The 24,905-nt window shown below is 49.6% G+C and overlaps 7 protein-coding genes across 7 annotated transcripts, besides 1 other annotated feature; 3 read left to right on the top strand and 4 right to left on the bottom strand.

The window, feature by feature from the left end:
* Positions 1 to 24,905: part of a sequence feature (contig 1.81 1629..156263(-1)) that runs on past both edges of the window.
* ANIA_04789 (DNA-directed DNA polymerase zeta catalytic subunit REV3) lies at positions 186 to 5,285 on the bottom strand (the record flags this gene model as incomplete). The annotated part of the gene is made up of 2 exons (XM_657301.1): positions 186 to 4,996; positions 5,051 to 5,285. The coding sequence occupies 2 exons, from the start codon at positions 5,283 to 5,285 to the stop codon at positions 186 to 188; spliced, it is 5,046 nt and encodes a 1,681-aa protein (XP_662393.1).
* slu7 (mRNA splicing protein SLU7) lies at positions 5,651 to 7,051 on the top strand (the record flags this gene model as incomplete). Its single annotated transcript, XM_657300.1, has 1 exon — positions 5,651 to 7,051. The coding sequence occupies one exon, from the start codon at positions 5,651 to 5,653 to the stop codon at positions 7,049 to 7,051; it is 1,401 nt and encodes a 466-aa protein (XP_662392.1).
* Positions 7,352 to 8,252, top strand: ANIA_04787 (60S ribosomal protein L37 (Eurofung); the record flags this gene model as incomplete). Its single annotated transcript, XM_657299.2, has 4 exons — positions 7,352 to 7,456; positions 7,673 to 7,735; positions 7,867 to 7,938; positions 8,040 to 8,252. 4 exons carry the CDS (start codon positions 7,352 to 7,354, stop codon positions 8,250 to 8,252), a joined length of 453 nt encoding a protein of 150 aa, XP_662391.2.
* ANIA_04786 (uncharacterized protein) lies at positions 8,631 to 9,923 on the bottom strand (the record flags this gene model as incomplete). The annotated part of the gene is made up of 3 exons (XM_050611623.1): positions 9,566 to 9,923; positions 9,039 to 9,509; positions 8,631 to 8,954 (listed from the first exon to the last, which is right to left on the bottom strand). The coding sequence occupies exons 1-3, from the start codon at positions 9,812 to 9,814 to the stop codon at positions 8,631 to 8,633; spliced, it is 1,044 nt and encodes a 347-aa protein (XP_050467631.1). The 5' UTR covers positions 9,815 to 9,923.
* On the top strand, positions 12,788 to 15,555 carry ANIA_04785 (putative C6 transcription factor (Gal4); the record flags this gene model as incomplete). Its single annotated transcript, XM_050611624.1, has 7 exons — positions 12,788 to 12,899; positions 13,144 to 13,244; positions 13,297 to 13,326; positions 13,381 to 13,475; positions 13,547 to 13,866; positions 13,921 to 15,091; positions 15,165 to 15,555. The coding sequence occupies exons 2-7, from the start codon at positions 13,188 to 13,190 to the stop codon at positions 15,553 to 15,555; spliced, it is 2,064 nt and encodes a 687-aa protein (XP_050467632.1). The 5' UTR covers positions 12,788 to 12,899; positions 13,144 to 13,187.
* On the bottom strand, positions 16,103 to 18,709 carry ANIA_04784 (OTU family ubiquitin thioesterase). The gene is made up of 8 exons (XM_050611625.1): positions 18,686 to 18,709; positions 18,204 to 18,651; positions 18,075 to 18,137; positions 17,954 to 18,017; positions 17,641 to 17,906; positions 17,248 to 17,525; positions 16,668 to 17,189; positions 16,103 to 16,621 (listed from the first exon to the last, which is right to left on the bottom strand). Exons 2-8 carry the CDS (start codon positions 18,459 to 18,461, stop codon positions 16,543 to 16,545), a joined length of 1,530 nt encoding a protein of 509 aa, XP_050467633.1. The 5' UTR covers positions 18,462 to 18,651; positions 18,686 to 18,709; the 3' UTR covers positions 16,103 to 16,542.
* On the bottom strand, positions 22,586 to 24,268 carry ANIA_04783 (protein csnB; the record flags this gene model as incomplete). The annotated part of the gene is made up of 4 exons (XM_050611626.1): positions 22,586 to 23,842; positions 23,892 to 23,952; positions 24,005 to 24,163; positions 24,225 to 24,268. The coding sequence occupies 4 exons, from the start codon at positions 24,266 to 24,268 to the stop codon at positions 22,586 to 22,588; spliced, it is 1,521 nt and encodes a 506-aa protein (XP_050467634.1).

The raw sequence follows: 24,905 nt of genomic DNA on the forward strand, positions 1-24,905 counted from the left end.
ATCCAAAGGACTCAGACCAACCTAGCAGAATCAAAATACCAGCCAATAGATTTGCCAGGGAGAATAACCAGAATAGAAAACCATTGTCATCTAAGAGAACATTGTGAGCTTGTAAAAAAAAAAAAAGAAAGAAAGAAAGAGGGAGAGGGAGCTTAACCAGCTTCTTGCCCTCTCAGTTAGCCAGACTACCATTCCAGGCTATCGCTGCAATTGTCCTGTAAAAGTTTAATAACAGGGCCGAGCACGGAATTTGTATGTCTCCAATGGGCAAGACCTCTCGTTCTTGCATAGAAAACTGGGCAGTCAAGGCTGTCGCATTTCACTTCATCACCAAACGGTACATCCATGCAGGACCGGCAGATACGCTCGAGAGTAGCAACTCTCTGCTCGGCATGACGCTGGCGGGAGACAAGCTCAAGCAAGGAGACATGGGGCTGCCGTACGCAATCCGAGCAGACAGGGATTTCGGCATCATAGAGCTTTGCCTTACATACGACGCAGGATGAAGCTTTCATGTATGATTCGAGGGTCCGGATGCTGCTTTTTCCACCAGCCAGAGAAGATGTCCCTTCTACACGGCGAATGCGATGAACTTTCGGCATCTCGTCATACCACTGACGCACATTAGCTCCGACTAGGTTGAAGATACGCTCTAGAGGAGGAATGATGTTTTTAGTGATATAGTACTCGGCGTCAAGGTCAAGTTGCGCATCCTGGAGAAGGGTTTCGGGGGGTACACAGCGGTCGATCAATCGTGACCCTGGCGCACCTGTGACAACGACATAAGGGACGCGCTCTCCATACTGGGGTTCTGCGCGAGGGTCCTCTAGCATCTTCTTTGTGCTAATGAGAGCTCCGGCGGGGAGCGTTCCGTTCTCGCTGTATGTTCCGAGCTTTACTGCTCGAGCAAAGCAGAAGTCTTGAACGGACACCCGTCCTTGCATGATCTTCGTGCATTGGCTCTGAAAATAGCTCTTCACTTGGCTCAGATCTGCTGTTCTGAAGAGCAGCTTGAGGGCTTTCTCTTCAATCTTCTGCTCAGCAGGGGTACCATCGCGACGGACTGTTTCAATGCCCTTCGCGTCGAATTCGGGTTCCTTCTGGTTTCTGTGTTCGTACTTAAAACCGACGTATCGTTTCTTTGCGAGCAGCACACATGGGTGATATACTTTTTCGAATTTGAGCTTTACCGGATGGGGGTTCATGTTGGTAACAGCTTGAGCGATTTCCTCGCCAATGTCAAAGGCCTGGTCTCGAGTCCGTCCTTTGAGATAGACGAACAAACTGTCCGTGTCTCCGTAAACCACTTCAGCACCCCATCGCTCAACCGAATGAATGAAGGCGATCGCTTTTTCCAAAGTTTCCCGGCCCGATTGAACGATGCTGTCGGCGATTTCAGAGCAAGGCATTCTCCCAGAAAAAGAGGCCGAGGTATATCCGTAAGTCACATTCGCGATTAGTTTCAGTGCAAGCTGTCGGTTGTTGAGCAAGCGCTGCAATGCTCGGTCATCTTTGTCAACTTTCATTCCAGTCTTTACCATTACGCGGGTCTCCAATATCTCCGTAAGCATTTTCGCAAGGAGCGACTTTCGCACTTCGGATCGTGCGTAGATCATGCCGTTAGGCGCAATGTTGATATGATCTTTGAGTAGCTCAAGCAGCCTAGGCGGCCGGTTATAGTCCAAGAAACCCATTTTATTGCGTCCCCTCCATGACTGGACTCTCCCAAGAAAGGTAGAATAACAATAGTTGTAGGCGATCATGATGCTAGGGTATAAAGATTGGAAATCCAGCACAATAAGAGGACTGGTGTAGAAATCACTCTGGGGTTCCATAACCAAGGGAAGGCACTCCAGGGCATTCTGTTGACCAACCTGCTTTCTGCTTGGCGAAACGAGTATAAAGTTCTCCGGCTTTGCAATTCGAAACATCAGAGACTCAACCTTAAACTGAGAGCCTCGAGAGAACACAGAGTAAAAATCAATGCCAAGCAGCCTTGCCTGTTCACTGGTCCTTGGTATTAATTCGTTCGCATTTAGAATCTCGATGTTCATTTGGACGCGTGACGTATAGTAGTTAATGACTTTCATGAAGTCTCGCGGTTTATCACTTTGGTACCATGCCGTGAGGTCGCGGAACGAATAATGTGGTATTCGCCGGTGCAGGAGATGGAAGACAACGTTTTCCATGGTATACTGGAGCAAATTCATCTCACTTCTCATGGCGCGCCATATGTTGATTATGTGCCGCCCAGTAATTCGAATGGATGATGTGTGGTCGAAGCCCCATTTATCAGCTTCTTTGCCAAATCGTCCATGAGCGTGCGATTTCACTCGCGATAACTCGTCACATAGATCGAAGTCGTACTTCTTCCTGGCTCTCTCGATGATGAAGCCCCAAGAACTATTATGCACTTCGTATCCGGTTATAATATCAGGGTCGTGGAGTCGAACGATATCGACTAGACGGTTGATCAGGTCTAATTCTGTCGATTCATGCTCGCACTCAAACCTCAGCGCCTTTGAGATTTTCGACTCCGGGTACTCTTCTTCTCCTTGGAATACGACCCCCATATTGACAACTGATAAAGAATCATCTTCCTCCTGAGGTTCATCTTCGGAGTTAACACACCAAAAGAACGCGGCTATTTCATCTTCCTCTGGATTTGGCAATAGCACACCGCGGGTATTCACATGAACCTCCAAGCTCATAGTGCTCATATACTGAGTCTGATGCTCGACACTTGTGGACTTTTTATGTTGTGAGTATTTGAAGCCATGTTCATTCTTTTGTGTAGGACCCTCAATCTGAGAAAGTACCTTTCCTCGATACTCTTTCTCCTCGTATTGCTCTTCTGTTTTCGTTGTTGCTGCCAAAGATTTCTGCTGTTCGCCGTTATACCATGTGATGACCTCTGAGCGGCTCGGAGGGACAGGAGTAAACTCCCAGAATCTGGCCGTGGACCCAACCCGCAATTGATGGTCCAGTTCTTGCCAGTCACGTTTCTCTTTTTGGCCTATATTCTCCTCCGCTAGCATTGCAGGTAAACGACCAGAAGGATCAAAATCGGGGAGGTAGCGTATGCCGATACCGCCCAGCTGAAACTCCTTTCCTGCGTAGTCACGAGGGCGATCCGGAACGTCAGCATCTATACTGTAGTGTGCATTTTGATAGATGATATCTGAAAGGCCGTAGGCGTTTATTGTAGAGGAAACCTCCTTGGGGCTTGGACAGGCCCGCCGAAAGCAGCACAAGCGGGTGCTTGGTGGTATGTTAAAAGCATCAGATATAAGTCCTGCAAAGTCAGTTGCGATGTTATCTGACGAACTACTAAGCTCCTTCTCGTCGGACGAACGCGGCTGAAGAGTGCTAGAACTTTTCCCAGAACTGCTGGCCTCCTTCGCTACCACGTCCATCAATTCTTTTGAACCCGACGCTTCCTGGCTAAAACGTAGAATTGTCATGGGGTCGTTAGGATCTTTCACAACTGGGAAGTTTAGTGTGCCATATTGGCTAAGGGCTTTGAGGCGGATCGTTTTCTGGGAAGAAATGCTCTGTCCGTCTGAAGAGGATGGTTCCGTGGCACGACTCGGCATGCGGATCTTCTTGTTACTGCTGTCCGCATTCGCCGTCCAAAACTGAACGAGGCTAGAACTCTCCTGGCTCTGAGAAGATTTATCCAAATTCTCCTCGTACTTTGATCTAGTGACTGACGATCGACCTGATTGCACATTTTGTTGAGTGGGAGCTTTGAAACTTATTGCATTCCTGGCCTCGAGAGCATCACTTCGAGGTCCTTCTAGTCCGGAACTGTTCCCAGCAAGACCATCAACTGACGGGGCGGAAACCCGAGGCCCATGGGTCTTGGAGATAGCATTGGATCTTTCATCCTGTTGTAAATCATTCTCCAAGTCAACTTGCGCCATCTCGTTCTCACTATTGTCATAATCATCATCAGAAAATATGTCAATCATGCCATCCTCATCGGAGGAGTAAAGACCCGAATTCGATTCGGTGGCTCGAACAGCATCTTCGTCGACATAATCAACGGCTTGCTCTTCTGAATAATCAATCCCGGAATTATAAGGAAGTTGTAAGTTAGTCAAACCATCAGCGTCAGTGAAGAAATCTTCAATGCTTTGTAAAGCAGTCTTGACATCCTTCGCATAAGGATTCTCTTGTAAATGCGCATCCAGCGTCATATCCCGATTGTTATCTCGCTCCCTCTCCTCTGCAGTGATCTGACGCACCAATAGCTGAAGTTCATCTTTATGAATCCAATCACCCTGCGAAGCCTTCCGTGGATCAGATGAGAATGAAACGAGATCTTCAGTGCTGAATGGGCTGCTATCCGGATCATCAAGCCCAAGTTTTTTCTTTCGCCGGCGCTTTTCATCCTCCCATAATCCCGCCATACTTGGAACAAGCTTTTCATTCGATGTCAGGGGATTTAAAAACTCCCTAAAGTCATGGTGAATTGAACGCTCGCTAATTTCTAGCCTGTTTAGAATATCTTGAACGCAAACGTCGGCTTCCAGAGGACAATGGCTCTGTTTGGGTAGGACACTCTCATCTAAGATCCAGCCAGGTGGAATTGATCGGTCATGCCAGCGATGGGACAGATCAGGGAGATCCAAATACTCCGGTATAGGAGAACGGAATTTGGCCTTGCCACACTTCATGAACGCGCAGCCAAACAGATTGTAATCGCACATCCATTGTGGGACATACTGTAGGTGGCTCTCGTATGGTTGAATAGGGCGTTTCATAACAGCTCCTTGAAGCAGCAGATCCGCTAACCTTGTAATATATATGGGATTCAGTAAGTATATCTTGAAAAAAAATCGGTATCCGACATGATAGCCGTAGAAAGGGACACCCTTTACTAAGGTGATATGCGCAACAAAAACTGTCTTCTTGTCGTGTGCATTGCGGCGATAGCTGACTGCAAGCGCATGGTCTATGGACAGGTGTAGACTCCTTGCTGCAGAGCGCACTAGCAAAGACATTAGTTGAAGAAAGAAAAACAAAGGAACAAGCTATGACGAACCTGAATCGGGGCTCAGATCCCCGTCATACTGAACGTAGAGATAAGGAAAGGCGCCATGGACATGGACACATATCTTTTGGCCAGTTTCTGTAGTACCGAATATCCTAATGACGGGAACCTTAGGCATGTAGCCTTTCTCATTATTACCGTCACGGTAAGGTAGAGGAGGATCGAATTCTGATGGATTTGCCTGATAATGATCCACGCAGTTCAGGCGTACTTGGAAGGGCTCCATGGGCTTTTCTGATTTGTGACAGCGAGAGCTGTCACCACAGAAGGGATAAAGTCATATGCCATGCGTATGTCAATACCATCCTCCCCAAATTGATCAAACACGGAAGCGACGACTCCAGCACGGGTTTCTAGGTAGATGGCAAACTACATGGTCAAAAGACGCGTCGGAGGGCGCGGGAAGAACGCCTAGGCACGTGATTGAAAGTCTGGGCCTTCAACGCAGAGACCGCAGCCGGAAATCAGCTTTACAATCATTTACACAACAGTGCTGGGCATTGTTGGTGATCTGAATTTCGGCCTATTTTATACCTATTTCATTTTGTACTCCGTCAAGCGCTGCTTATTCACTCTGGATCTACGGTCATCATGTCGCGAAAACCTGCGGACGTCGCCTCAAAAGAGCGCAACGAGTATATTCCAGCTTTCATCTCGAAGAAGCCATTCTATATTGACGACGATGATACTGCGAACGATTACCTAGAACACCAGCGTCTGCATAAACAGACGACCGATCAATCGAAATGGTATGAACGAGGAAAGCGTGCTGGTCCGGCGGCCACCAAGTATCGCAAAGGCGCTTGTGAGAATTGCGGTGCGATGACACACAAGGCAAAAGAGTGCCTAAGTCGTCCCAGAAAACATGGCGCGAAGTGGACTGGCAAAGATATTCAAGCAGATGAAGTTATACAGAATGTCGATCTGGGATGGGATGCTAAAAGAGACCGATGGAACGGCTACGACGCCGCAGAGTATCGACAGGTGGTCGAGGAATATGAGGAATTAGAAAGGCTGAAACGACAGGCGAAACTCACAAAAGGGGAGACGCAGACTACAAATGATGGTTTAGACGACGAGGCCCCTGAACAGGAGGCTCGGTACGCGGAGGAGTCCGACATGGGACGACAACAGAGTACAGCCACGCGCAACTTACGAATTCGAGAAGACACCGCGAAATATCTATTAAACCTTGATCTGGACTCAGCCAAGTACGATCCGAAAACGCGACGCATGGTGGACATGGGCGCAGCGGAGGATCAGGCTGCCGCACTTGTGGCTGAAGAGAATTTTGTTCGCTCGTCCGGAGATGCAGCAGAGTTTGAGAGGGCACAACGGTATGCTTGGGAGGCGCAAGAACGTGGGACACAAAAAATACATTTGCAGGCAAATCCGACTTCGGGTGAGATTACGCGAAAAAAGGAGTTGGCTGAAAGTGAGGCCAAACGCGATGCGCATCGGAAGGCACTTCTCGAGAAATATGGCGGCGAGCAGCATCTGAAACACACACCACTTCTTGAGACTATGGTGGTTGAGAACGAACGGTTCGTCGAGTATGACGAGACTGGAGCGATCAAAGGCGCTCCCAAGAAAGCAACCAAGTCCAAATACCCTGAAGATATTCTCACGAACAATCACAAATCAGTCTGGGGTAGCTGGTGGCACAATTTCCAATGGGGATACGCTTGCTGCTTCTCAACGGTCAAGAACAGTTATTGTACTGGCGAGGAAGGAAAGCGCGCATTCGAGGAAGCGCGGAACATGTTGCTACTGCCAGGGGATGAGACCGAGCAGCCGTCGCTGGCAGTCGAGTCTGCTAGTCGCCAGGAAGAGCCGAGCGCAGAAAGTCACAACCAGCAGCGAGATTCTAAGAAGCGAACGCTCATGGAGGTCCAGTCAGGGATTACTGAGGAGGAATTAGAGTCATATAAGCGCAGCCGACTTGCAGCTGATGACCCTATGGCCGCATTTATTGAAAAGGACGATTCCTGAGGAATAATCATTCGCATTCAACTTCTCTTCATTGTACATACTAGCTTATGACCTAAAAATAAAAGCCACAGCGTTATAATACTCTTCCAGCTCAGTTGGGAGTGTGGACTGAGCACCCAGCTGCGGACGCCCATGAGAGCTAATGATATCACCCCGCAAATAGACTCGAAGTAGGTGTGATCGCCGGGCTTAAAGCCCTCTGCACGCAGACCGGGGTAAATATCAAGACATAGAAAAGCCTCGTAAAGTTGTAGCTCTGCGTCTAAAAGGCGGAAATACTAGCATGTGACTAAGCATAGTATGTCATGTGACCATTGCCATTCTAGGCTGACCAGGGCTTGTGCCCTGTCATGGCACACTCGCTTAGCAAGACACCCGGACCCAGCGCAACTTTCGATCCGCCTAGTGTAGCGACGACGACAACGACAACCAGCCCTTCAACGGAATCGCCAGGTGAGTTGCGTCTGTTAAGTTTCCAGATTGATTTGCTGGGAGGTTTTTGTTACTGACGATTTTCCGTTCGCTCACAGCTCCTAATTCAAGATGAGTACGTCCAAATTCGATACCCCGTCGATTTCTCGAATGTCTCGGCGGAACTTTACAGACTGACGGCCATTATAGCGAAGGGTACCTCCAGCTTCGGAAAGCGCCACAACAAAACTCACACTCTGTGCCGGCGTTGTGGTCAGTAACTTATCTCTTCGAAGTTTTTTCCGACGGTATACGGGCATGGTTTTCTACACGGGAATAGCCAGGAACGGTCGGAATAATCAACAGTATAGAAGGGCTAACGCTTAATGGTTGCATCATTACAGGCCGCCGGTCCTACCACATCCAGAAGTCGACCTGCGCAAACTGCGGTTACCCCGCTGCTAAGACTCGCAAGTGTACGAATATCCCTTTCTTCTCCTGTTGAATGGTTATGGAATCAGCGAAAGGTGGTATATGATTACGGGAACTCTGGCTTACGATATTGCGTGGACAACAGACAACTGGAGCGAGAAGGCCAAGCGACGCAAGACCACCGGTTCCGGCCGTACCGCTCACCTGCGGGACGTCCACCGCCGCTTCAAGAACGGCTTCCAGGTTGGCACTCCCAAGGGCGCCCGTGGTCCTGAGAACCACTAAATCAATTCCGATGTTGCGTTTTCGTTCCCCGGGGCTGGAGAGGGCTGGTATGGCAAAGGAGCCTCGCATCTGAAGTACGGTTTCTCATATGCAGGGGCACTCCCGCGGAGTTGGAGTTGGGACGGGTCTTCACTTATGCCGTCAGAGCACTTTTTATTTTAGAGAGAAAGGGCAAATAAATGACGGTATTTGGAAGACAGAAAATCTACAATCGCGTGGGCCTTTGAAATGGATAAAGTTCAAAAAGGGACAAACATGAATGAATTTCCTTTCTATGTTTATGGCTGGCGAATATTCCACTTTGTGGCAGGATCGATGAGATTACCTTTCCAACGTGATCTGCCTCTGAATCCATCCTTTGCCTTAATACGCTCATCAATCAGTCTTTGAGGGCTTGATCAGCTTGTGTCTTTTTACAACCTTCCGGACATCAACGACCAGCATTGATCATCTATTCCCCGCGTCCAAAAACACTAACCCCTCCATCCCTTTGTACAAAGTACAGAACCTCTCTTTCCTCCCAACTCTCCTCGCCGGCGTTCTCTCTCTGTCCCCACGCGCCTCCCTTGCTCACCCTGAGAACGCCACTGACATCCCTGGCAGCGCCTGTCTCCAAGTTCCTAAGCTGCATGACCATCTCTGATCGGTGGGCCAATCCGACAGCAAACGCGGCATGTTCCGTCTCTAGCGGAGTCGCGGCCTGGTGAGCGAAAGCAGAGGCATTATGGATCAACGGGGAATCCACGGATATCGTCACGATCGTGGCAGTCGCAACCTGAAGTTTCGAAAGAAGCCATGGTTAGAGATTCACTTCATATTCCCGATCGTGACGCAACGCTCAATGGTTCGGTAACAGTACCTGCTGTAGTCCCATTATCCACTCCGCCATCTCCGTAGCACCGATGCCCTTATTAGGTCCTGTAGCTGCGAGTAATAGGTCTGGTTGATCGACAACCAAGAGGACCTCAGATTCGTCTCCATCTTCCCCCGGACGTGGCGCCCTGAGCTGGTCGATCACCGTCGTGACATCCTTTTCCAGCGCATCGAGTGCTGCGATTCCATTGCCTGAGAAATGTAGTCGCTTCACCGGGCCAGTTTCCTTTGCGATTTGTGGCGGGCCATTGAAGCCGACGGCTTGAGGAGGCGGTTGGCGCAGTGATGCTTGGCCTGGGTGTGGTCGAACAGGAAGGGTTGTTCGTGGTGTCGCGCCGGCTCCGAAGGGTTGAGATTGTGCAGACGACGCCGAAGCGGTTGGGGCGGAGAAGAGCTCAGAGAGTCCGTCGACAAACGCAAATTGTCGCTTCTCTGTAAGGCGCGCTAGATCCACACCCTAATGGTGGTATTAGAAAACATGCTCAGAACACTTTCGAGAGCACAAGTACATACCAATCTTTTTGCTTCCGATCTCCAAAACTCCCAACCCCGCAGAAAACTCACCAGCACCACTTTTCGCTTCCTGTCTTCCTCAAGTCCTCGAAACCCAGAGCCAGCATCGGCCAGGGCCGCACCCAGGAACCGCAATATAAGCCAGTTTCCCGTGGCGCCTAGCACAGAGCTCACGGTTGTGAGGGAGGATCGTGGAGGGGACGAGACATATGGTGTGAGAAGGTGGGGGAGGGGCGGTTGGCTAGGCATGGCTGACTAGGGACACAGCTAGGGTAAGGCTCAATTCTCCCATAGGAGTATAGATAAGACCACACTGTACTACGCCCAGCCCCAACGTGATCGGATCCCGAGTGCTGCCAATGCGATATTGCGATCACATAAATTTCAGCCATAGCCTGAATAATTCTAGTGTAGAGCGAGCAGTTTCCCTGTTAGGGTAAGTTTTCCCGCTTCCCGAAATCCAAGCCAGCCGCCAAACACCATATTTATATCACCGCCAGCCCAGTTTATCCCTAGCTATATAGAGCCGTCTCACTATTCTCATATGTCTTGCTTCGTCCCTGAGATATATTCCCTAGACCATATGCTTCAATGACTCGTGAGTTCCGTGCAATGTGTAAAAAGACATGAAGTGGCCTACTTTAGCGCGACTAGTAAAGAAGGGCGGGAGTGTCTTGGGACGTCCTGGTTGTTGGGAAACACATCCAACGCAGCCAAACGAGTCGAGAAGGCTCACAGGTTCTCGTTTGGTTCGAAAGGCATCGCTACATCACTCGCTACCTCGCACTGGATGCTCTAGATTTTTCAGATCTTGACTACCCCGTACTTCCGCTGAAAACTATTATTGTTGACGCAAGTAGATGGCTGTAGACGCGCCCCAGCTTCACTCGCTCCAATCTAGTAAACAGCACTGCTGACCTCTGCAACATGATTATGAGATCAATATTGGCTTATGCAACCAGCACTCTCAGCTAGCGCCATACAGAAGGCTACGGAAAGCAAACCCCATAAATCCACTCAAGTCAATCGATTTGGCAACCGGCTGGGATGCTCAAATGGATACGAGACAGCCCTTTACACCAAACACAATTTCTGCGAGAGAGGGCGTCTCATGAACCTGGCTCGCTCAGTGATGACTGTCGTTTTCAATCTGGATAGAGACTGGTCCCACGCGCCCTAAATGAAGCAATATAAAATATCGTATGGACTACAAGTGAACTCCGTCACTGAAGACTTCAGCCAGTGGACACGGCAAAGGCTTTCTTACCAAGTCTAAACATAATATGAAGCTATGCTTAGATCGTCCCTCGCTGATTTCGTCCTGGCCACAATTGAGCTTGGGCGGTGTATGGGAAGAACTGACCACAAGAGGAAGAATAACAAAAAGTGCAGCATATAGACACCGTTTCGGTATTTCAGTTTCAGACCGTTCATTGACAAGGAAGAATCTATCAGTCACAAACTAAGTGCACCACTCACTGATGAGGACCTGAAGCCCTCCTGAAAGAATTAGTTGCTGTTCCTATTATACATGCGAAAAGCCATTCATTGGGGTACCTACAGGCCCTCCGCATTGCAATCCTACCCGCCTTATTGGACGCGCAGGCCCACTCCTTTGTAGAGCAGGACCAAAGCTCGACTCGTGGATTTATTTGCGTCATCTAGACTCAACGCACTGGATACGATATGGAATTTACAGATGTGATTGTGCTGCCAGTGTGCTTGGTACATCGTGTCCCGCCCTGCACAGATTGGATCTGTCTGCGCCTACTACTACGGTCAATCATTCTTGGTAAGGGTGCCGACCCTGACACTTCCTTTTTCTTGCGGTAGCTAACAGATCGCTGTAGATCAAGAACGGTCACGAACCAGCTCTAGCTGGAGCTGTACCAAGCATTTCCTGTAAGCCCTGAACTAGGTCTTCGGCATGGTGAGATGTCTTCGTCATGCCGGGAGGCTTGCCGCCAGTACTGTCTCAACTGTGGGCATTGGAATGAATGCTTGGTTGCCCAGCTTGGTTGATCAGTTGATCAGCTCATATGAGAAAGGGAAAAGCTAAAGGACAAACTTCCGACTTAGCAAAACCGCTGCTCACCAGGAAAAAAAAGGTGGAAAAGGTTGCTGAGGGATAAATTGCATGAACAAGGCTGGGAGATTTGAAAGGTAACAGTTAATTCGATAAGGAGAACCAAATACGACAACACAGAGCGCCTCAGGCTCGAAAGGCATCAAGTTCAAAAGATCAAGACGACTGTTTGGACCCTATCGTGACACTTCACTCACCATCCCTGTCCGAGCTGCAATGATACTCTAGCCTACCGCAAACACAGAGATGGCCACTTGGGTGACTCAATTGTTCGCCCTCAAGGAGTTGCTCTCCAGTACGGTGTTGATCTGCGCTCTCTAAACGGTATTTGCGATAACTGCCTCGCGTCCCATACCACCGGAGCCTGGGAGGGAGAGGATGACGGCGGCCAGTATGTGTATGACCCCATTAACATTGCTATGCATGTCACGCATTCCATGTTCATGCGTTCCGAGCGGAAATGGCGGAGGGAACTCTCCAAGAACTTGACTATTTGACTGTCAAGCTAGGCTATTCGAAGTATCGCCCTCACGTCAGTGTTATGAACGAGGGTCTCATCAAAACTTCAAGTTACAACCGCCAAATGTGTCTGCCTTCAGGATCTCTGGATCCATATAGTGGTATCCTCCCAGAAAATCAGGCTTCTGGAACTCAAGCAGAATGATGAAGCTGTGATTGTATTCCAGAGTGCAGCCGTTGGCCCTTCCGGATACGGAGTACTTAACTCACGTATATCTTGGGTGTGTTTAACTCGCTCTTTTACAGCAGTTGGCCATCCTTCCCAACAGAAGTAAGCTAGGGCCAATGACTTTCCGTTCCTTAACGTACATTCTCGGCTCAACTGACCATGGTGCCACCCATGAACTGCAGGGCTACTCCACTGTGATGCGTGGGATACCTCCATCAGTTCATAGGCTCAATTGAACAAATCACACGAGTCATAGCTGGTATTCAACAGTATTGAGTGAATGTGAGACCAGGCTCACGCCAGCATCACTTCTCTTACTGAAAAGTGGATCGGCAGGGGAGATGCGCAATTCGTGCAAAATTTCGGGATCACATGATCCGTTCCTTAGAGATCCCCACACTTGACAAAAGTGCCATCTTCTTTCCCTCGACCCTGACCCCTCGAGCAGTGCAAAACTCTGTAACGCCTCTAATGGGACCAATGATAAGCATCTGTGCTTGATGCATCTTTCATGAGTTATCCCTGAAGCGTGCATAAAGACCTGTTTCTTTGCGCCGATCGTGAGTCCGCCCCATACCTCTCACCTCAACTGCTCTGCTTTTCGCGATACCCCACTACTCCCTTCGAGGTCAAGTTTAGTATGTCCGCGCCACTGTCTACCTATAGACGGGGCCATCTCTTCCCTTAACCTCAAAGCTCGAAGTCGTGCAATTTGCAAGACATATGTTAACTTGGGGGTTCAGTAATTCTTTCTGTAACATGCAACGCCCCACCAGTGACCCCTCTGCTGACACCCAACCACAGATGACTGCACTTTTCTATAATGATTGTCAACGAGCGCCAGATACATGATGTCCAAGAACAAGATCACCATGGGTAGCACCCGCGATTCCCACTCTTATGCGGTCAGTTTTCTCTAGGGACACTACCACAGCTAGTTCTAACACGGGTTTGCAGTGTGATGAATGCCGTTTACGCAAGTCCAGAGTATTTCATTCCTTTAGAGTTATTTTACCTTGGCATGAGCCTAACCGGTAGTAGTGCTCTAAAGAGAAACCTACTTGCGCGCAGTGCAAGCAGCTGGACAAAGAATGCAAATATAGCCCAAAGATAACAAGAAGCCCTCTAACACGGCAGTACGTCTGCATCTGAACTGTCACCCCTCGACTATCATCTTCTCTTATGCCGGTATTAACTCTTGCTTCAGGCACTTGACGTATGTCGAAGACCGCTTGCAGGCATTTGAATCCGCCTTAGGACGGCTATTTCCCGGTGGCGATCTGGACGCCACAGTGCGTTCTTTATTGCAGGATCAAGATCCCCTCTCGAAGGAGCGCTCTTCATCCAAGTCTTCCTCTAGACATTCCACGCCGGCAAAGACCGAAGCAGATCGGCATGAGTCAGCACCAGAAGCTTTGCCCCAGCAAGCCGATGGGTTTGACTGGGCTGAGAACCGGATTACCCTCGGAGACCTGACAGACGGGATGGCAGCCCTGTCAATCAAACCGGAAGGCGCAGGCTACTTTGGTATTCGCTCTATCCCCACTCGCTTTTCCACTTAATGCTGATCATCCTTCCTAGGAGCGTCTTCAAGCGTTGTACCGCTTCGGGCATTGCTTAAACATGGGTTCGACCTCAATATACCGTCCGGATCGTCCAAACGCGTGGATAATTCGGACAGGGTTCCACTGAAATCGCAGCTTTTGAACATCGCGCCTTCTGGTGTTATTGAACAAGCATTCATGGATGCATTCTTCAACAACTATCATATGAGCTATCCATTTGTGCATGAGGCCACTTTCAGGGCGCAGTTCCACGAGCAGCTTCCCCGACCTCATGGACCAGCATGGCAAATTCTGCTCAACACAATTCTCGCTCTAGGGGCTTGGTGCATCGGAGACGACAATTCTGACCTCGATATCACGTTCTACCAAGAGGCCAGAAGCAGGTTACAGCAAATGTCTGTGTTTGAAGCCGGCAATCTCACTCTTGTCCAGGCTTTGCTATTCTTGAGTAATTACGCTCAGAAACGGAATAAGCCAAACACAGGCTGGAATTTCTTGGGTTTAGCTGTCAGGATGTCGATGAGTCTCGGACTACATAAAGAGTTTCACGGATGGAAAATCAGCCTTTTGCAACGCGAGGTCCGTAGAAGACTGTGGTGGGGCGTCTATATCTTCGATAGTGGCGCTGCGAAGACATTTGGCCGTCCTATCCTTCTACCGGAAGATAGCGTTATGGATGTAAAGCATGTTCTCAACATTCATGACGAAGCGCTCACCTCGACGACCACGGTTGTGCCTCCCGAGGTTAATGAGCCAACTTTGTACACGGGAATGCTTGCGCAGGCTAAATTCCACATACTCACAAACAGTGTCTACCAACGTCTTATATCCGGGCCGAACCCCACACCAGAGGAGACCCTTAGCCTTCAGAAACCGATGGAGGAATGGTATAATAGTCTACCCGATTATATCAAAAATCCGGCTCCCGGTTCAATGTCAGACAATTTCGCTCTAGTCCGCAGTCGACTATTGTGGCGGGATTGGAACTTGAGAATCCTCATTTACCGCCCGATCCTTCTAAGATGGGCTTCGAAACGATGGACGCCGAATACGCCCACCGAGCCAGAAGACCCTTACGAGGCTGAGTGCCGGATGCTCTGCTTCCGCAATGCCAAACTGACTATATCCTCCATCACCGATTTCGTGAACAATTATCCGTGCACCAGGGTTGGTGCATGGTATATGCTGTGCGTTCCCCTATTTTACCACCAATTAATTCTCTAGATGTGACCTCAACTAACACTCGCTCCCTCGCTACAGTTACTTCCTCTTCCAAGCAGGTTTAATCCCAATCATCCTCCTGATGACAGATCCAACTAGCGCAGAAGCCCCAAGCTGGATTCAGGAGATCGAAGCAACTAAAGCCCTACTCATGTACCCTTCATTGAGCAACAACAACCTTGCCGGTCGTTGTCTCGACGTAATATATCGACTTTGCGCCCCTGTATATCCGTCAAACGCCACCAGCTCTGCGAGTGCACCATCACAGCAGCCTCAGCCGATCTACATGCCCTTTGCGGACCAACTTTACAACGATCCCACCTTCGGCAGCCTCTTCCCTGATGTTAATCAAGACCTGAACGTCAGTGCAGGGATGGACTTCTCTGAATGGGTGAATTTTGCTCCGACGCCACATAACGACTTCACCTGATATAGCACAGCTCGGCGATGATCTCAACTAGCTATTCTCAATCAGAGAGAAACTTTTGAGGATGTCGCATGGCAGTAGCCGTATTAATGGCTACCATCCACTAGTTGATCGAGCAGCAACACCATCATACCCTTAGCTGGGCAGGCCCCTGGTATGAGTATAAGGCTGTTTCCTCTGTGGCGCACTCCGGGGAAGATACCCTTATCCTGCTAAACATCACATATTATAGCGCCCGGATTACCAGGACGGGGGCATTGTTTTCAGACTATCTATCAACTCCAGTACAGGGCCGGTTTATACCGTTAGAGCCCTATAAAAATCATCCTACACTGGCTTGCCCAAGTCCCAATTACCTTGACCTTCATCCATCTATTATTCTTCGCTTTGACAACTGCACCGGTGAATTCCTTTCTCTTATATGGAATCTGGTATATAATGTACAACAATTTAGCAATTCAGATGGTTGATGGCCAAAGTCAATCAAGAATGGACTTTCATAGGACATGAAATTGTACGCGAATCCATGTGAAGTGTCAGGAAAGACTTTGACCAGAGATGATTTTTAAATAAATCTACTAGAGACAAGCAGCTCGAGACATGAATCACACGTGAGGCTGTCATTCTACAAAATGCACGTAGCCTCGCACTCTTATTATTGAATCCTTTCGGAGCATAAGCAAGGTTTGAACCGCGCTCACACCAATGCAACATGGCACTCGCTAATAGATGAAATGAATCGGAAAAGGCAGACGGTAAGGCGAGAGAAACATGAAAGGCCCCGCAACCAGCGCAAGATATTCCAGTAATTCCAGCAGCGCAAGACGTTTCCGCAACAATAATCGTTTCATTATAGCAGGACTACTCATATACCTGGACCTGGTCTCGTGCAATTCGTATCATGTGGTCATAAACTTCATATGTCATAGAAAGCCGGAATGGGAGCTGCCAAAGTCATGATAATATTTCCATTGTATTGGGTCTTCGGTTTTATTTGCGGGACTCATTGGGCGCCCAGTGCATCGGTTCAAAATCCGGATTCTGGTAATGCGCGTGGTTGAACGGGGAGCTGCTGTATATTAGAAAAATTTTTAAATGAGAAGACAGGTGCCTACTTTTTAAACGGTGCGGTAACTGGCAGCGGAAGTGAATGATTCAGATTAGATCTCATTGCAAGCGAACTTAGCCGGATTTGAGGCCCATCATCTGTCCGACGAGGTAATGAGCTCATCATCGGAGGTGGCGGTCCAGATAATTGGATCTGTGGTTGCGGAGAGGCGATCGGCGGCGGTGGTGGAGGCGTGTGCACAGGAGCATGATATACTTCCTGCGGTGGGGAGACTCGGTAAGAGTCTGACGGAGGCTGCGGCTGTGGTGGGGGGACCCGGTAGTGATCTGGCGGAGGCTGTGGTGGTGAGACTCGAAAAGGATCGGCCGGAGGTTGTGACATTGAAGGGGCGAGTGGAAACGACGTGTCCATCATCAGGTTTGGTATGGCCATCAAGCTGGAATTCACATCAAATGAGAGGTCACTGGTATCCCAAGGGCCGTAATTGGATGATATGGCGTATTGCAAGTTGACTACCGGCTGCATGTTTACAATCGGTTCCGCTCGGTAAAGCAGGTCGTAATGGCCTCTTGTGTCCCCGTAAGCAGCTGTGGTCATGAGAAACAAATGCTCTAGGGTGGACTTACGGTCGGTAGAGCAGGCGAATGGCTCCAACTCCTGGCCTCGTCTGTGTGAGCACATGTGGGGTCACAGCATCACCTTCACTCCGATCGAGGTACAAAATTTCCACGACTAGTCCAGATCCCTCGATGACTCCGTCGACCAATGCTTGCAGACCTATCCCATCGATTTCGGTCTTAACCGGGTCTATCTGCGTTGAACAATACCGGTCAATGGGCATATCCATTGGTAAAAAGGCCGAATAGCGATGGGCATTTAGTTTTATCCATGCACTGGTCAAGAACTGTAGTCAAAAGACAAGTCAGTCTCATTGTAAGCCGCGTATAATGACGCCCAATCTCAAGGCTGCCCGTATGGAAGGAAAAGCCGTTTGGGCTCACTCAATAGGGGTCACTGACTCTGAAATGGCAGAGAATCGTATTCGAATTATACTCATCATTGAACAGCGCAACAAGGAAGGAATCGTCACGCTCGCCGCGTTCGATTGCATTAAGTATGCTATCGAATACCTCATCTGTAGCATCGGCAAACATTCCGTACGTAATCTCGTCTAGACCGACTTGGTCAAGGAGGGTGTTCAGTGACTTGAACCGTGCCCGCTCGCGTTGTAGTTGAACAGGATCACGAAGACTGAACAGATTCTCAAAGTACCCAAAGGCAACAGCTAGACGAGGTGAGTTTTGGTCTCCACTGGAAAGGTGCAGAGATTACCTCTCCAGCCACAATTGCCATCTCCTTTCATGATACGCGATTGCGGATGTGTAACAGCCAGAGCCTAAAAGACCGTCAGCAACAGTTGATTCCGTCGTTTATTCCTGAATCTAAGCCATACACTGGTCTTTGTAGCAAAGGTGGGATCGGCATTGGCATAGTCCATCGCAATTGCGTTCGTCGACTGTTTGGAAGAGACGAGCGGACCCTATTCGCGGTGTCAACTGGGCACAAGATCGACGGCCGAGACCGGGTTGCTTACTGGCAGCTCTGGTTCGTACTTGTTGGAGAGCTCCTGGAACCGCTCCATCTCTTCGGGCGACAGCGGGTTCATGTTGAAGAAAGCGGGACGGTGACCGTAGAGCGCGTTTGACAATTGAGTGATCTCGTGGGTTAGAAAAGCAGCCGGAGCGTCAGATGGAGGAAAGTAGCCAGGATATTGTTCTTCTCTGAGAGGATAATGATTCAAAGGATCAAAGTGGCTTCTTGGAAGATCCGATAAGGACATCGCATAGACTGAGATTGGAGTGCCCTTCTACGTGGGTCGTTTGGACGTGCGTGGTTGATGGGGTGACAGCGTCGGGATTCGGGAAGGAGAGCCAGAGGTACCAGTTATCACTCAAAGCACATGGTTCATGAGGCCAGTCTTCCAGTCTTCCCTCCTGATAACCTCTGTCGTCTAGCGATGCAGGAAGCTGCTGGTACAATGCCTTAGCATCACGGGAAAAGAACGTGCGTAGTCAAGCTATCAAGCGACTGCAAATCTATGAACTGGCAAATAGTACGAAACCTGGAGGTCTAGAGTGTAATGAGAACGAATCTGAGATGATGAAAGAGACAAGAGCTGGATACAGAAAGGAATTGGGGAAGCGAGAAGAAGACAGCTGCAGCTTGCTGGGAGCGCGATGAGTATCTAGCATGTGACACGCCGTCCAACGAGACTTCCCCACTTTGATACAGGAGAACAGAGTTAAGAACAGAAGAAAGGCGGGCTAACCTGGAGCAAAGTCAAGGACAAAAGACGGTCTGGGGATTGACTTGGTAATTAGAATAATTGTAACCGTCTAGGCAAGATATCGAGATCTCCGATACTAGCGAGCAGGGATGGGGAGCCAGCTTTGACCTTTTTCTTGATGGGGCCGTATGGAGTTGAGCCGGGAGGGGGACCCCATGGAGCGGCACTGGCAGTCGCTTTTCTGAATCCCACGAATACCTACATGATTAATTACCTACGGAATATCTCTTAACGCTGGTATGGTCAGGTCGCTCTGACAAGTACCACGATCGTCAAGTCACCGAATCAGCATTGGCAAAACCGCCAATCCAGCAGCAGAAATTCGATACGAGCACAATCGCCCCATCCAGCTTTCCAGTTTTTTTACATTCTCCATCGTCATAAGATTTTACTATTCACTCTTGGTCACCGGGCAAATGCCGAATCCTCCGCGATGGACCACTGACAGGCCGACGCAGTCGGTGCTCAGACCGCGGTCTCTGGCATCTCCAGCTTTCCGCTGAGAAAAACCCGCGCCATCCTGGCTCTTAATGGTCGAAATCGAAATCATAGTTCTCCTTCGTTATGATCACCATCTCCAAGACCCGAGTGTTGAGTCGGTTGACAGGCATGCACTCGAAAGCGACCACATGTCCGCCCACAGGACCGCGCTTGACTGGGCCGAATGTCCTGCAGCTAGTCGGAGGCTGCGAGTAAGATGGCTGGCTTTCAGATCCAGTTCCCCCTCGTTGAAGCATCCCTGCGCTGTTTGTGAACACCTTGTCTGGCAGCGGAACACGTCCAGGCGAGCTCCTCTCGAGCCCAATTCGTCCTTCGCGCGCTGGCGCGGTTACCTTCACTTTAGCACCGCAGGTTAATATAAGTCGCGAGCTGCGACTGGTATGGACTCGACGGATGGCCAGTCTACACCTGCAGTGCTCCGACCCGGCTTGCATGCTGCAGCAAAATATTACAAGGGTGTGAGGATTCGGACAGCCAAACTGCAGAGGCACGATCCCAGGAAGCCTTTTCTACCCAGGTTGCCTTTTCTCGCTAATGCCGACCGACCAAGGGCGCAAATAATCCTCGCGCAAGTAAGAAACAGGCGAGTATCAGCTGCGCATTTGAAGAAAACGATAGGATCTCAAAACAGAGTTTCTACTATACGATGCTTTGGCCTCGTCTGACGTCCCTCGGTACCCGTCCCCAGCATTCGAGCCAACTCGGGACGGTCAGGTAGTCGACGAGCTACCAAAGGATTCTTTTTCACATCCCGTGAGGACTCGTTGACGTTTAGCTAGCCGGCGGCTGGTTTAACGTTTTCAATAGTCATTCATATATTGGTCGAAGAAGCAACGTGAAACCGCAGTCTACTAGACCACCTCCATCCGATCAGCAGTAAGGACAGGTTCTGATCTACAGCTACTCCGTACCTCAAACCGATGCCAGATATGGAACGGGGTCAGACAACCGTGGCTGGTCGCTGGACCGTTCGGCCGGGTACTACCTCCAGCATCGAGCCACCTTTCCATCCTCGTGGGCTGCCACGGCCGCCTGTTTGGAGGATGCGCCCAATCCTTCGCGTGCATGTTATCTGGAGAAATTTTCCCGTAGTTGCAAAAAAAAATCGACCCTATCTCCCTGTCGTGCTGCAGCCACGAGTGACAGGAGTTAATTCGATCCAGCTAAACTACCTATCTTGCATATGCTACCTCGGAAACCCCGTCCGAACCATTCAATTCTATCGCTTTGAGTCCATGTCAAGATATGCTCTCGTACCTGGATTTTCCCTTTGCCTTCGCTTTCTGGCGACATACAAACATGCGAGGTAACTTGCATTTCCGATTCGCCCTGGCAATGCCGTTCTGTACTCTGGACTACTTGCGAGCGTCTACAGGTTTCAGAGTACGATCGTACTTTCCGAAATGCTCTGGAATTCTGTGCTTACGGCGGCGCCTAGATCCCTCTCCGGCAATTTTTGCTTGTTCCAAGCTCTGAATTTTGGCGCAGCTCGACTGATGTCGATCAGATATCGTGATTGACCTTGTTTGTTTCTCCGTCGTCCAGAGATCTCACTCTGGAAAAAAGAAAGCAAGAAAGAGCAAAGTCGGGTGCCCGTTCCATGCCTGTACCCGAGTTCGACATAATTATATTCAAAGAAGGCAAGTCACTCGCGAATTCCAACCGCCTATCTAGGCGCGGATTGGAGCCCTGACTAGGAGGGAGTTGGACGTGGGCGGGACGGATGCACGGTAGCATTAGTTTGAATGAGCCAGCCGATCTCATGCACAAGCACCACCTCCTCCCGCAGTCGCAACTCACGATCATTAATGCCGCGGTGACGGGACTTCCCCTGTCTGTCATCGTAGTCGAGCATAAGTACTTTGTACCAAGTACGGGAGATCAAGCTTATCGAGACTGTAACCTTACCTCGCACACTTGACAGGTAGGGTAGTTTCAGGGCTCCGTAATAGAGACAATTCGAGGGCGTTCACAAAATAGCGTAATAAGGTATTAATGGGACCAAACTATTCGACCAGAGCTCGCCAATTGTCCACGACACTCCACAGCCCACGAAGTTATAATCGCAATGTCGCCATGCTATCCATGCAGAATCTAGCCCGCACCCTCCGCGGTAGTTCTCCGTAGGTACAGTCGTCGAAAATGTTGAGTGTTGAGCGTCGATTTCGATAGTAATCGGACTAGTCATCGGGATATTCCGTCCAAGTTCTCCTGGCGCCAGCAGCCGAATCACTACTGTACTGGCGGTTCACCTGCTTGTTTTCTGGCGGTACATAAGTACGTGCGTAGAGTGCGGTGAGGAGGTACAGCAGATGAGTGAGGTACCTTTAGGTAACATCACATATGCAAGTTGCAACGGACCACGCCGGCCAAAGAACGAATATTGGGACACAATATTCCTTCTCCGTAGTGATGAGACGGGATCCTTGGTATGACGACCTCCAGTCGTTCTTCTTTTCACTCCGTCATTATTCAAATCGGTGTCCCCAGCAGGCGCAGGAGCAGTGCCGCCGTACTTGTAGTAGTTCCACCAGTCCGACTACAAGTGCAGTTTCAGGTGGTCGCTCGTTAGCGGAAGATGCATTGCATCCCGTCCCCGCGAATGAGCATGTCTGTTTTCTTTCCCAGCTTGCAGTTGGACTCGAAACTCGAAGTCGAGAGTCGATTCGAGTCGAGACAAACAGACGAGCGGATCGCGCTTTCCTCTTCCCCTTTCGTTCTTACAGGTCACCGAGCTGTGGATTCTAGACGTGCAGCGTTGTGATGCAACGCCAACAAACGTCTGGACCAAATTTTATTAATTGATTGATGCTTTTCCCAGCGTGTGGGAAATCGGGACTGCCGATATTGCAGTCTAGTCTACGGAGTTCAGTACGTATCTGCAGAGCTATATGCACCCGACAGACACGAATCCCATGATCTGGACACGATGCTTTGAACGACTCAGAAAATAATGATATCTTCTTGCTTCAATTTCTGCAGCAGGGATTATGGAACTGAAGCCCCATGATTCGACCAGCTACAAAGTACTAGTGGTACTACCTGCACCCCGAAGTCCGTACAACACGCAATTCCTTCAATGTTTCTTCTCCCCCACCCCCCTCCCCCTCCCCCGCTTAGAACAGGCCCGTCTTCATCCCAAGCCCTCCTCCTGCTTTGCTGCCCTTCCCCCCTCTCCGGAATCGGTGGCCGCTAGAACGTAGTAGACCCGCGGTGTCGTCGTCAAGGCCTGATTGGTAGAGCAAGGGTCCTCGCATGCCTATCCCGGTCGGCTGCGAGACATCATCGTTTTTGAATCCGTCGCCGTCCTTCAAAGTCACTTGCCAGAGCGTCCGGAGAGATTCGTTCCACTCCTCCACGGACCGGAGTCGTTCCACATCGCTTGCGCTTTCGACTACAACCGTCCCACTTTCCTGGTCAATCTTGGCGTTGAGTTTCTTGTCTAAGATCAGGAAGCTCAGGATATCTTGTGCTTCCGTTACCGAGATCTTGATGTGTTTTGAAATAAAGCTGAGCGTGAACCGCGTGTAGGGTGCGATCAATTTAAGGATGGCCTTGGTCCTCATATTCCGGCTAACCTCGTCGATGTTCTCCGCGATGAAGGGGTCGGCCAGCACGTCTGGGTTCTTGCTTAAAACCTCCTCGTATGCATGAATGTCATCTCTCTGGAAGGCGTCAACCAAATCCGTCATTGCAGAGATGCGAGGGTCAGTCTTGTACGGTTTCGTCTCCTGCGAGTGGAAGGGATTGATGTCCGATTTCATCAGCATGGTGGTCAGCACCAGATACTTGAGTACCTGAATGCGCTGCATCGAGCCCGCTTCGTCGTAGTTTCGGAACGACTCGAAGAAATCGCTTTGCGCCTCCTCCCAGTTCTCCTCGCTCATGTGCATCTTGCCTCCACATTCTCGGATGATCCCCATGATCTTGGGATGTGGAACCGCCGACCTCACGCGGAGGGCACGCTGGTAAAGCGCCTTTAGTCGCTTGTTGTTCTTTGTCTCGGCGTACATCTGAATCTCTAGCGCGTATAGCTCCAGTAGATATGTGCCCTTGCTGGGATCGTCCGATCCATCCTCCCTCTGACAAGCCCGGTGCAACTCCCGCACCTTTTTGCTCAACTGGCCATACTCTCTTCGTTCCAACCACAGACGGGCCAGTTTTATATTTGTCTTAAGCCACAGTCGCTCATTATTCGTGTTCTGGAAGGAGTTGAGCGTTAGAGAATAGAACTCTTCCATGCACTGGTACGCCTTCTCGTCATCCGATCCCTTCTCGATATAGTCAAGCATGTTGTTAATCGATTTTTCGGAGTAGTTTCGGGTGACCGCGGATTTGACGTATGTTAAGAGTTCCCTGTAGTGTTCAACGGCCTAGCTGATTAGCCATATTCAAGCATTCTCATCTCCAGGCTTAGCCTACATCGCTGTATCTCCCGAGTTTAAACTCCAGCTTGATTGCCTGTTTCAGCCCTTTGAAGCCCCTAACCCGTTGTCAGCATCCACCACCAGAATCCGGAAATATCAATTGTTTACCAATCCCCCTTGTCCTGTTCCAGAGCAGGTACCCCTAGGAATTCGTCAATCGCTTCCTCTGGATTGTCGACCTTGATCTGTTTTGCATTGTAGTATTTATTTTCGATTCCGATATCTCCTGTCTCGTCGTCGTCTGCATCTTCATATTCAAAGTCATACCTAACGTCCGCAAATGTGAGCCGGACTCTTTGGCCAGAGCTCTAGAGGTGTTGGTACTTACTCTTCATCAGCGGAGTCGTGCATGAAATCATCGTCGTCTGACATTATGTGCGGCAGTCTTGAGTGGTAAGAGATAACGTTATAATCAGCTGTCGATAATTTCCAGGGCCCCGCCTGTTGATCTGAATAGAAATGTAGCCTGGCTATATTGATAAGGGCTCAGTTGCTGTTCGGAAACACTGAACTGGAGCTCTCGGGCCTATCAGCAACACATGGCCTAAGGCATTCACTTTTCCCCGCCTTCGTCGAGCCTCGTGTGGGTCCAGCAGGTCCCCGTCTATTGTTGACAAGCCAACTTCGATAAATCATAGATCTTAGGATAAGCTCCTTAAAGATTGGAAGCTTGATGGTTGGATTTATCTTTAATATCAACTCAGCTTAACATTGGTGTCCGAGTCTGGGTAAGAAATTCTTTGTGTAGTCTTATTCTATTGCCTGAAGGAGACTATATATATTTCAGGTCTAGCTGGGTCTAAACTTCAGAACCATAACATTCAGCTGATAACCCAGAAGATGCGGAAGCAGATACCATAAGGTGACTCCACTTCATAACCACACTATGTTCCATGTCACAAAAATGACTTGTTACCGTGGCCAAAAGGGGGGGACGGGGCGTTGTGGCACAGGTCAGTCCCGTATGGGAAGCGCCAGCGAGAATAAGAAACCGTTTTCTGCGTCAAGC

Source organism: Aspergillus nidulans, chromosome III (genome assembly GCF_000011425.1).
Source record: "Aspergillus nidulans FGSC A4 chromosome III".
Taxonomy (NCBI): domain Eukaryota; kingdom Fungi; phylum Ascomycota; class Eurotiomycetes; order Eurotiales; family Aspergillaceae; genus Aspergillus; species Aspergillus nidulans.